At 25.9% G+C, this 11,124-nt stretch overlaps 1 protein-coding gene across 2 annotated transcripts; it reads left to right on the forward strand.

Moving 5' to 3' along the window:
* The first annotated feature begins 302 nt into the window (after positions 1-302).
* LOC129985264 (2-oxoglutarate and iron-dependent oxygenase JMJD4-like) lies at positions 303-10,792 on the forward strand. Of its 2 annotated transcripts, XM_056095227.1 has the most exons (6): positions 303-855; positions 2,204-2,366; positions 4,359-4,481; positions 5,255-5,498; positions 7,498-7,641; positions 7,822-10,792. In XM_056095227.1, exons 1-6 carry the CDS (start codon positions 591-593, stop codon positions 8,077-8,079), a joined length of 1,197 nt encoding a protein of 398 aa, XP_055951202.1. In that variant the 5' UTR covers positions 303-590; the 3' UTR covers positions 8,080-10,792. The 2 variants fall into 2 exon arrangements, with proteins under 2 accessions (XP_055951202.1, XP_055951203.1); XM_056095228.1 differs by lacking the exon at positions 4,359-4,481.
* Positions 10,793-11,124: the final 332 nt, after the last annotated feature.

The raw sequence follows: 11,124 nt of genomic DNA on the forward strand, positions 1-11,124 counted from the left end.
GGAATTGTTTCAAATATATAAAATTACTGCTCCTATACAACAGATAATAAGAAATACATCATAATTAAGAGAAATAAAAAGAGGAATAGATGTTTAAGAACCCTCAGAGTTTAATTTTTATAAAATAAGTCATTTTTTTTATAAAATTTAAATAAAAATAAAATTAATTTTATATATTCAATTGTTGTGATTATGAAATAAGTGATTTCCAATGTAAATACAGAAAATTAATATCAACAAATATGTTAATGAACATTTTGTTATTCGTAAATGGTGGCACAATTAGAGGCGCATGCGTTTGTTTTGGTTTCGGATTAAAACGATGTTAGTGCATTAAATCGCAAATTTTTTTTAATGTTGTTTTTTCATTTATGTAGTATATATATAGTGAACATCGAATTAAAATAAATGATTTTAGCAATAGTTCTTAGAAATGGTCAATAATAATCATTTTGAAAGCAAAAAAAAAGAATTTTCCATCGAGGATTGTACTTAGATATTGAATATTCTAAAAATATGTCTGTTTATTATAAATCATGATAAATGCTTATATGTAACTCATAAAAATAAGCCTATCTTTAATTTTAAATATGGCAGTATGTAATGATGAAATTTCACTCCAAAAGCCTCGTTGGCTTGATCCTGATACAATTACCGGTCTTTCAAATATTAACTATGAAATTGGTAACATCAATCGGATCTCGGATGTTAGCTATGAATATTTTTTTACAAAATATATGAGAGCCAATAGGCCATGTATCATATCATCATCCGTTACCATGAATTGGAAAAGTAGGTTAGAATGGGTGTCTACTGATGGTCAACCAGATTTCGAATTTCTGGAGCGAAACTTTGGTATGTATTGAATCGGAAATATTCATTTAATTTCAATACGATGGAATCACTTTAATTTCCATAACTTGAGCTATTACGTATTTAATTCATTATGAGTACGTTCATTAGTGTCTTTCCTTATTATTTCGAATTTCAACAAAATATATGTTTGTAATTTTCCTGAGTTTTTTTTTTCTGTGATGATAATTTTAATTTTATAATAATTCTTATGTAACTGGTATAAGTTAGCCATGAATGAAACTGAGACATAGTTGAGGAAGTGAGTGAAGCCATCTATGTATTTTTAATTCTGCAATATCAAACAAGCTATAAAATTCTTGTAAATATTTATTTATTTATTTATTATTATTTGCTACCTTAAAATTGATTTTTGAAATTTCAAATCAGAAATTCCTTTATGTATGCACAGAGAGTTCTTGAATTTTTACTAAAGTTTTTAGTTCGAAATTACTAAAGAAGTTCTTTAATTGTTATTAATGTTTTTATGAAAATTGGAACTTAATTGCAAAATTTTTTTTAATTATCAATATTATTGTAATGGAGCTAGGAATTAGTTTAATGAAATTTATGAGTGCATACATGCTTGTGTAAGTAAATAAATTATTGACATGTATATTAGTTTTCTATTCAATATGTTCATTCAGTTATAAAAATAATATATATTCAAGAGGATGTCTGTAGAACACTATGCTGTCTAAAAAATATATCTGTGTTCCAAATTATATATATATATATATATATATATATATATATATATATTAAATCATATATTTCAAGAGAAATAGGTAGAAAAAAAATGCTTGTATGTAAATGTAATGTCACAGAGTTACAATTAATCACAAAAAACTAGAATTAATATTTATACTGATATTTTATGTCTTGTTTCTTTACCTATTCTTCCTTGTTATTTTACTGTTTTTTGTTGTCGGGTTTGTGTATGCGGTTTTTTTTTTATTATTATTATAAAGTGTTGTAAGTTAGAATAAAACTGTTCAGCTTGTTAATTAGCTTAGATAAAATCTCTTTCGTATCATAATGCATAAGTTTGCCTGATAATACCAAGTTTAGCATTATCTTGAAAACAACACTTAAAAACCTAATCATCTGTTAAGTTCCAAATTAATTTTTTAACGAGTCCCACAAAACTTATTATAAATTTCTGACATTAATATAATAATATTAAATTTTAAAAGCTTCTATTTGGAAAAAAATAATCCACAGAAATAAACATTTTTTTCCCATTATTTTGTGATCATATATAATTAACAAAAATTCTAAAACATTTTGAAATTAAGTTCTCTGTTTAGTGTAGTATACAATTTTATTTCCACAAATGCTAATTTTCTAGGTTCTGCTGTTGTCCCAGTTTCAGACTGTGATAGTCGAGAATATAATTCTCAGTGCAAGGAAGATATGTTATTTAAAGATTATCTTAGTTACTGGCAAGCACTGAAACATAACACCAAAGACCAATCTCGATGTTTGTATTTAAAGGATTGGCATTTTCAGAGGCAAGTAAGTTGATTTTAAAAAAAATATGATAATAACATGAATTTTGACAATAATTGAGAAAACATATGCTTTAAACTAGAGAGGGTGAATATGAATATTTTTGAAAAAAGAAATTTAACTTAATTGCTTTTAAATAGTTAAATACAAAATATGCATGATCTTCTTATTTATTATGTGGTTGTAAAGAGAGAAAGAATGTTGATTTACTCTTGAATCAAGTGAAGTTCAACAATTTCTGCGAGTCTTTTTCTTGAAAAATGCATTACTGTTTTAGCGATACTTGAATAAATCTTATTAAGTGATAGAATCCATTCACCACATCCAAATCCAAAGCACCACAGTCTTAACAATTATTTTGATTAATGCCTGCAATTTTATAAATTATTGCAAATAATTTCAGCTCGAGGGAGAAAAAATAAGTATATGTGTTTAAATAATAAAAAGATGTTTAAAAAAATCAATTTAACATATGAATTTATGAACCATTTCTTTGTTGTTGAAAAGTGGATACAGTGGATAGATTTAAAAAAATACTAGAAAGTAAGACAAAGTATTTCTTTAGGGTTTTTTTTTTTTTTTTAAGAAAAGGAAAGGGAACAAAGTATTAAAAAAAAAGTATGAATCAACGAATCATAAAGTGTGAAAGATAATAAAAATTATCTTCATAAAGAGTGGATTATTTTTGGTAAATACTGCATGCTAATGAGTAATTTTAACTTAACTGCATACCATTGGCAAACTCTTGGTTTAAAATCATGTCATTGGTAAACATAACCATTAGATTAACAACTTTGGCAACCATTTTTTTTTCAATTAATTGCTGTTTGCTATAAACAAGGCTTCTTTGGCAAATTTTTGGAAGCAATAAATTGCTGATATGCAATTAATTATACCAGCACCATGGGTGTTTTTTTTTTCTTTAATTTTGCATTGTTATTATCTTGTTCATCTTATGAAGTTTCTGATTTCAACATCTCTAGCAGCCACTGTGCTAAAAGAATTTTTATTTAAAAATCTATTCTAGAATTGTGGAGAAACAAATAATAATATTAATGACTATTCCTTAAACTTTCACTTTATTATAAACTAAAAATAAAAACATATTGCATTAATCATGAACTTTTAAAAAGAAAAATAAAGAGATGTAGCTACATTAATTTGTATTGGCTCATTATTAATTTCATTGGAATTTTATTTTCTTGCAAAGCATGAATTAAAATATGAAATTATTCATTGCAATTTATTTATTTATTTTATGACAGGAAGTTCTCTATTGATTTGAGAATTACAAAATTAAGAAATATTTAATTTCAAAAAGTAATTAAATGTCTTAGTGAGAAATAAAGAGAAGTTTGTAAAATTATTTATTTTAAAAATCTTAACAAAGCTTTTAGTTTCTTATTAAATTTACCATCACTCAAATCATTTTCACTTTCACTCTGTCAATGAACTTTTCAAAGATTCAGTCTTTATAAACACTGGCTTTAGTTTTGCAAGATAGTTGCCATGGCAACTGGTTTTTATCTGTTTACTTTTGACTTTGAATAATCCTTTATTTTAAAATCTTTAATAAAGTTAAAGATAAGTTTATTGTTACTATATTATCACTTTGTAATATCTTGCTGCACAACATGTTATTAGAAGAGTCACTTCTTTTAGTATTATCATTTTGATTGCCCTTTCATTCTTAAATTTTCATTTTTACATGCTATGATTTAATAAATGCATTTCATATGCTCAGCTTTCGATTCCTCTTCTATTTATTTTAATATATAAATAATATTTGAAATTATATTATATTTTATGAGTTTAAATAAATATTGTCTCATATTTCTCTTCTATCAACTTATATGTATGTATCAACTGTGACAGAGTAAATTAAATATTATATATATTATTTGGCTGAAATTTCCTCAAATGAAGGAAATTGAATGCGCTTTCAAGAAATGGAAAGCTTTCTAGAAAGTTTATATTTGTATATTTGATTACAGACTTTATCCAAATTATCAGGCTTATGAGACTCCTAAATACTTCTCTTCTGACTGGTTAAATGAATATTGTGAAACACAAAAAGATGACTTCAAATTTGTTTACATGGGCCCTAAAGGCACTTGGTAATGAATTTGTTGATTGGTTGATTCCTTTTTACTATAAATGTGAATTTTATCATTTAATGTGTTTTTCTTTTTTCTTATTAACAAAAGAAAAAGAATAAATTATTTAAAGTTAAATGTTCAGTTTTCTTAAATTTTGTCTGAAGTTCTTTCTTTTTTATATTAATTTTTCAAATAAGCATAAATTCTTTCTGATATATAAAATTGCTATATTCATTGTTGGTGTAAAATTGATAAATTGGTTGTAAAAATACTTTATAGTATGAATAAATAATTGAATATTATTTATATTCATATAGTCTTTTATATAACATTGAAAATAAAATGATTTAAAAAAATACATAATTCTATTATAAATCAAAATACCTTATTTGAGATATTTCTTCTTCATTGGTAATAATTTGTTCATTTTTATAAATTATACTTAATTTAGATATTGTTTTCAATATGATGATATTAATATTATTGATTTATATATTGCTAAATATCTCAAATTAAAAGATCATTGTACTTTTGTTTATAGAATTCAAGCATTATAGATCTTATAAATTAAGATAAGATTATGTTGTCCCGTCTATCGTAAATTATTTATCTTAAGGATGTTGTTTAGTTTCTCTATAAAACATTAATTTAATAAGCAAAAAAAAATGTATAATTTTTACTTTTAATTCCAATTTTAAAATTTGTGTGTAATATTTAAACTTGGTGCAATTTTCAAATGCTTGAATATTTTAAAGAAAATTTAATTAAATTTGTGATTTTGATTTTCATAGGACTCCACTACATGCTGATGTTTATGGATCTTATAGTTGGTCTGCTAATATTTGTGGCAGAAAAAGATGGTTGTTATTTCCCCCAGGACAAGAAGAATGCTTAAAAGATGACAAGAAGCAACTACCTTATTTCCTTACAGATAGTGATTTACTTAAACTTAGTGTTGTTTATTTAGATGTTATTCAAGAACCTGAAGAAATCATTTTTGTTCCTAGTGGGTGGTATCATCAAGTTATAAACATGGTATGATTCTTTATTTGAATCAAAATTTTATAACCATACATAAAGGAGATGCAAAATGCTTCATTCTTGTTCAAATCGTTAATCCATGCCAAAACATTATTAAATTTCTTTTTAATAAATAATAGAATGCATTTATTATTTTCATGTATGATTATTTGTATTTTATGATAAATTCTCCTATATATGGATGTTGCGTTTCTAGAGCAAATAAGTTTTCAGAAAATTCAATGTATTTTTGACATTTACGATGAATTAAAAACTGTAGATAAAAAATACTCAATTCCCCTTATTGTAAATGCTTAACCAATCGCATTTTTTCTAGCTGTGAAAGGTATGCATCCTTTGTCTTTATTGAGAAAAATAATATTTTTAATTAGGCCCAATATAAACTGTAATATTGTTTGAATGAATAAATAAAACAGAAATATTCAAAAAATAATAATTAATAAATAAGTAAGAAATAGTGATTGTGAAAAATAAGCATTTCCTTTCCATCTACATTTGTGAAGTAAAACAATATCTAACATTACTAATATTTTTAGGTATTTCATGTGAATTACTAACTACTCATGTGTATAACTAGATAATGGATTCCAAATTGGAAAAAAATAGATGAAATTTTCAGACATTCAAGTTGTTTTATAACTTTTTTATGAGTATGAGTATATATTTTCTAAATTCTTTCTCTTCTTTTGGTATGGATTTATTGATGAAGAGTTGATTGGTGTTATAAGTATTACTTGCTCTACATGTGGCCTAGCACATAAATGCCCACTTTGCATATATGTAGAGCTTTTATTTTTGCTGAACCATAGGTACTTAAATATAAATAATTCGAATAGAGAACAGAGCATTTTTATATCTGTGTGAGTTGATAAGGTTAGAGTGGTACCAAAAACCTTGAATGATTTTTTTTTTCGCTCATAAAAAAAAGGCAACAAATGGCACTAATTGTCCCATTGTAAATATTAATGAAGTTAATTGAAATTTATAGAAATTATAACAATTGAAAATTAGTATCTTGTTGAAATGCAAACTATAATGTACTCCATATGCATTGCTTCTGCTTATGCAATTCATTTTCAAATTATTTACCATTTTTCTCATTCTACATGCAGCCATCCAGCCAGAATTAACTGTGCATGTTGAGTAAAAATAATATCCTGGCTTCTGATCAGGTCATTTAATATTCCTGTACCACATTTGCATCTTATGCCTCTTTGTTTGTTTGTTTTTTTCGAATATGTGTATGCTTGTTTATGTGTGTGCATGCAGATTCTGATATTCTCACATTGAATCTCTATATATTGAAATCTGGAAAGTTAAATCAACAAATTCCTTTCAGAAACATTATAAGTTAAAAATATTTTCTCATTGCCACTTTTCTTGCTTCTTGACTTCCTGTTTGAACTAAACATTACATATTAAAAATTGAAATCTTTCCTTAATCGTGAAAAAGAAGAATAAAAAATGTTCTCCTTTTCCAAGAAAAGTATATAATAATTTCAATTTATCCACATTCTAAAAATAATTTTTTTTAACAATTCAATTCATTCAAATTTAACTTCTGTATTGCACATGCTGAAGTTAAAAATGCTTTCTCTGCACATTCACATTCTAAAGCTATAAAAGGCTCAAATATTTTCAACAGCTTTTTTTTTCCTACTTTCTGCCTACCCACTGGTCATGGCCCTTATAAAGAACTCTTGATATAAAAGATAAAACTTGAACTGCTTTCATAACATCATGAAGAATAATAATTATTATTAAAGAACTCCATGTCTACTTCTTCTTAAATCAAAGAATGCTTTATATTGGCTTGTAACTTTTTTTTATTAATCTAGTGAACCACGTTTTTTTTAATACCCTTGAATGAATGTAGTACACCAAAGAGACTTCTTTATGTGTTATTATTTTCACAAAATGTTATAGTTTGCTTTATTATTGTTATTCAATCATAAACTCATAACATTAATTGAATTGTGTTTGTTCTTTCTAGGAAGATACAATTTCAATCAACCACAACTGGTTTAATTCGTGCAATATCCTGTATATATGGCACTGCTTGTATAAAACAGCTTTAGATGTAGAAAATGAATTATCAGATTGCAAATTAGCTGATGATTGGGAAGATCAATGTCAGGTGTGTTATTTTTTGGTTTTAAATAATTTTTGCATGTCTGGCTATTTTTAAAAATTATAGAATTTTTTGCTATTATATGCTTTTGCTTTTCTCTCTCTCTCTGTGTGTGTGTGTATGTATATATATATAATATGTACCGATACACTGAATGTGTTAACTTTTTGTTTTTCATCCTATTAGCTGGTTTTAAGAACGCTGCATGGGATAAATTATGAAGATTTTCTACAAATTCTGAAATTTATTCTCGAAGAAAGATTCAATCACTTAACATCACATAGAAAAGAGGATAATTGGCTGCAGTTGTATGATGTAATGTCTGTAAAAAGTGTTTGTTCCAAAATAATTCAGTGTAAATTATCAGAAAAACTGCATTGTATAGTAAATGATTTACAGCATAGTGTCACAGAATTTCTCTCAGAAATTGAAGGTGAATGTTAAACAGTAATTTTACCGTACATAATTTACAACAATGTGTGATAGAATTTCTCTTAAAGATTGGAGGATAGTATTAAATAGTAAAAATTTTATCTGTGTGTTAATATTTAGAATTAAATATTGTAATATATGTATAAAACTCTTTGTGTGTGTGTGTGGTAACTGTGTCATTTTATTGTTTCCAATCAAATTAAATAAGCAGCTTATTTCATTGATGAAAAATGCATTCCAGTTGCATGCTAAGAAAACTTACTATTTATTATCATTAGCTTTAAATGATAATTAGCATCTAAGATAGTGCATATTATTCTTTTTAATTCTCTTTGATGACCAGATAATGGCAAAGAGTTAGAAAATATTATTTCCAAATTAATGTTTTTAAATACAATATGCTAGAAAAAATTTATTTTCAATCTTTTTTTTTTAATCCCTGCTGATCTGTTTTAATAAATATTCATTTATTTCTAACATTCTTCTTTCCAGAGTGGTTCAAATTAATATTACAATTGAGCTTCCATATGGAACTAATTTGTCCGTCCTATAATCATTCTAAATAGTTTTACTTACCTTTCCCATTGTATCAATTCATATCAGGTCTACATTGGCTACTAATGAGATAAAATAAAAACAGTTCTCTTCAAGGGTGCTGGAATGACACTACCAATTTTATTTTCCAGTTAGTTAAAAATAAGAAAAACACTTTTCCAATTTTTTCATACAAAAAAAAAATCTATTTTAAAAGCCAATTCTTAGAAATCACTCATCTATAATCTAAAGTAATATTTTCCTTAGAGAAATCCCCTTTTCATAATTTTTCTAATTTCATTAAGTCTTCATATTGGCTTTTAATCTAAATAATCAAGGAGAATATTTATTCCATATTTCCTTAAAAAAATTTTCAATGTATCTTATTTAATAAATTATATATTTATATTGTTTACTTGCTCTCCACCTTGAAATAATAAGCTTCTAAAAATTATTTGAAAAATCATTTTTAAAAAGGATTTCATACCTGTTTTTAAATTTTCAATCACATATATTTGAAATTTTCTAATCTTTTTCATTATCTATGCATGCATGAATTATCTATATCTCCCTTATTTCACTCACAGACTTGAAAAGTGAAATTGAAACAGTAAGTTTTTAAATAATGTTAAATATTTACTTTTATATGTAGCTTATCAACTATTTCATGACTTCTTCCTGGAAACCTGATACTTCAGGTGATTTGATATATGTGTTTGTGATAAGGAGAAACCGAAAGATTGGAGAAAAAAAATATGACAGGTTTTCACTGATTGAAATCCTATAAATGATATGACAAAATAATAGGAACATTTACAATTGATATTTGTTGAAAAATTGTGAATAGGTATGCACTGAAAAAATCACTGTTCAGATTCAAAAATAATTTTTTTTAATTAAAATCTACAAATTTGTTAAATTATTAGATAAAAATGTAAAATAATAGTTCTTCATTTCAGAAAACATTCAAAAAAGTGCTAAAAAATATAGTTTTTTTTTTCAGCAAATGTTAGAAATATATTGATGTTTTTTTTTTGTTGTTGTTTTTAATAATAATAATAGTGAATATGTGTATGTGGTGGCTCTTTACAGCAGGTTATTGGAACAGAAACTACCAAATTTGGCATAGATTTGCTTTGGCAAATGTAATGTGCATTTCTGTGTGATTTTTTAAGAATTTTAACTATCTAGAAATTAAATGAATAAACGAATTTTTTTTTCAGCATTACTTCTATTATGGCATAATTTTTACACCATTTTAAAATACATAAAATTAACTTTTTAATAATATTTTCAATTGCTGTGCAATTTTTTAATGAATTTTGACATTTTTTTTAATTTTACCTTATTAAATATTTAATTGCTTTTCTTATTCTATGTTAGAAATAAAGTTTTATGAGGAATAAAAAAAAAATACAGTATGTGAAAGTTGAAAGATAAATGAACAGACAACTTTTTTTTTTCTTCTCAATACCATTTTTAAAGGATTTAACTCCATTAGAATGAACTGATGAAAACAATGAAAAGAACATGTGTAAGGCTAATAAAGTGATGTGACTTAATTGTCCATTATTATTTAATGTTCAAAAATACTCATTGAGGATGTTATGAACATCATGCACAACAAGATTTAATTGAAATTAAGCGCAGCTAATATTTTTGACAGACCAGTTGATTACTAAAGCGGTTGGTGCAGCATAAAATGCAGTTGATTTTCAGCAGCTGTGGATTCATCCTTGGACCTGCAGAACCAACCCACTCCCATATTAATTACATAAATGACATGTTAAGATAGAAAATTTATATTGTTATGGAAAATAATCCAAAAAAAACCTGTCCATGGAAAATTGAGTAGTCTCAAAAACAAATAACGATGCTTTATTCTATAAAAAAACAAGAATACACAGTAGCAAAACACAGCCGAAGGATACAAAAGAACTGTACTTGGAATAAACAATAGCACGCAAACAGAAAATCGGTAATAAATAACTGCAACAACACAAAGAGCTCACTTGGGTTCAATTCAATTGACTCGATGCTAACTGACTTCTACTTTTTTATGGTTTCCAAAACAGGGCACAGAAGCTTCTAGAAGGATCGGCATAGCTTAGATCCTAATGGAGCTGACGCCAAGATTCCTGCAGTTCCAGGAATTTTTTATTTTATCGCCAAGGCCAGAGAGGTCATTAGGGATTGCAATACCGAATACCGGTATTTTGAGCTATTTGTACAATTTTATAATACCGGTATTCACAAGTTTAAATACCGATTTTTCGGTATTTAATAGAAATTTTTTAAATTGTCTTGTAATTGTTTAAATTGTTCAGGGATCGCCAACATAGCAAAATAGTATACGTTTTTGTTTTTATGTCTCCCTAACGGGCGAAATTAATTAGACTGTGAATACAAAGTTGCATCGTACAATCAAGAGAAGTGATAAAATACTGAATGACAATGGATTGTTAAAGCCTCCACCTTTCGCTCACAACTTTGCGTTTATTTTGACAAAATAGGAGTGAGATG

This window comes from Argiope bruennichi, chromosome 9, assembly GCF_947563725.1.
Source record: "Argiope bruennichi chromosome 9, qqArgBrue1.1, whole genome shotgun sequence".
Lineage (NCBI taxonomy): Eukaryota > Metazoa > Arthropoda > Arachnida > Araneae > Araneidae > Argiope > Argiope bruennichi.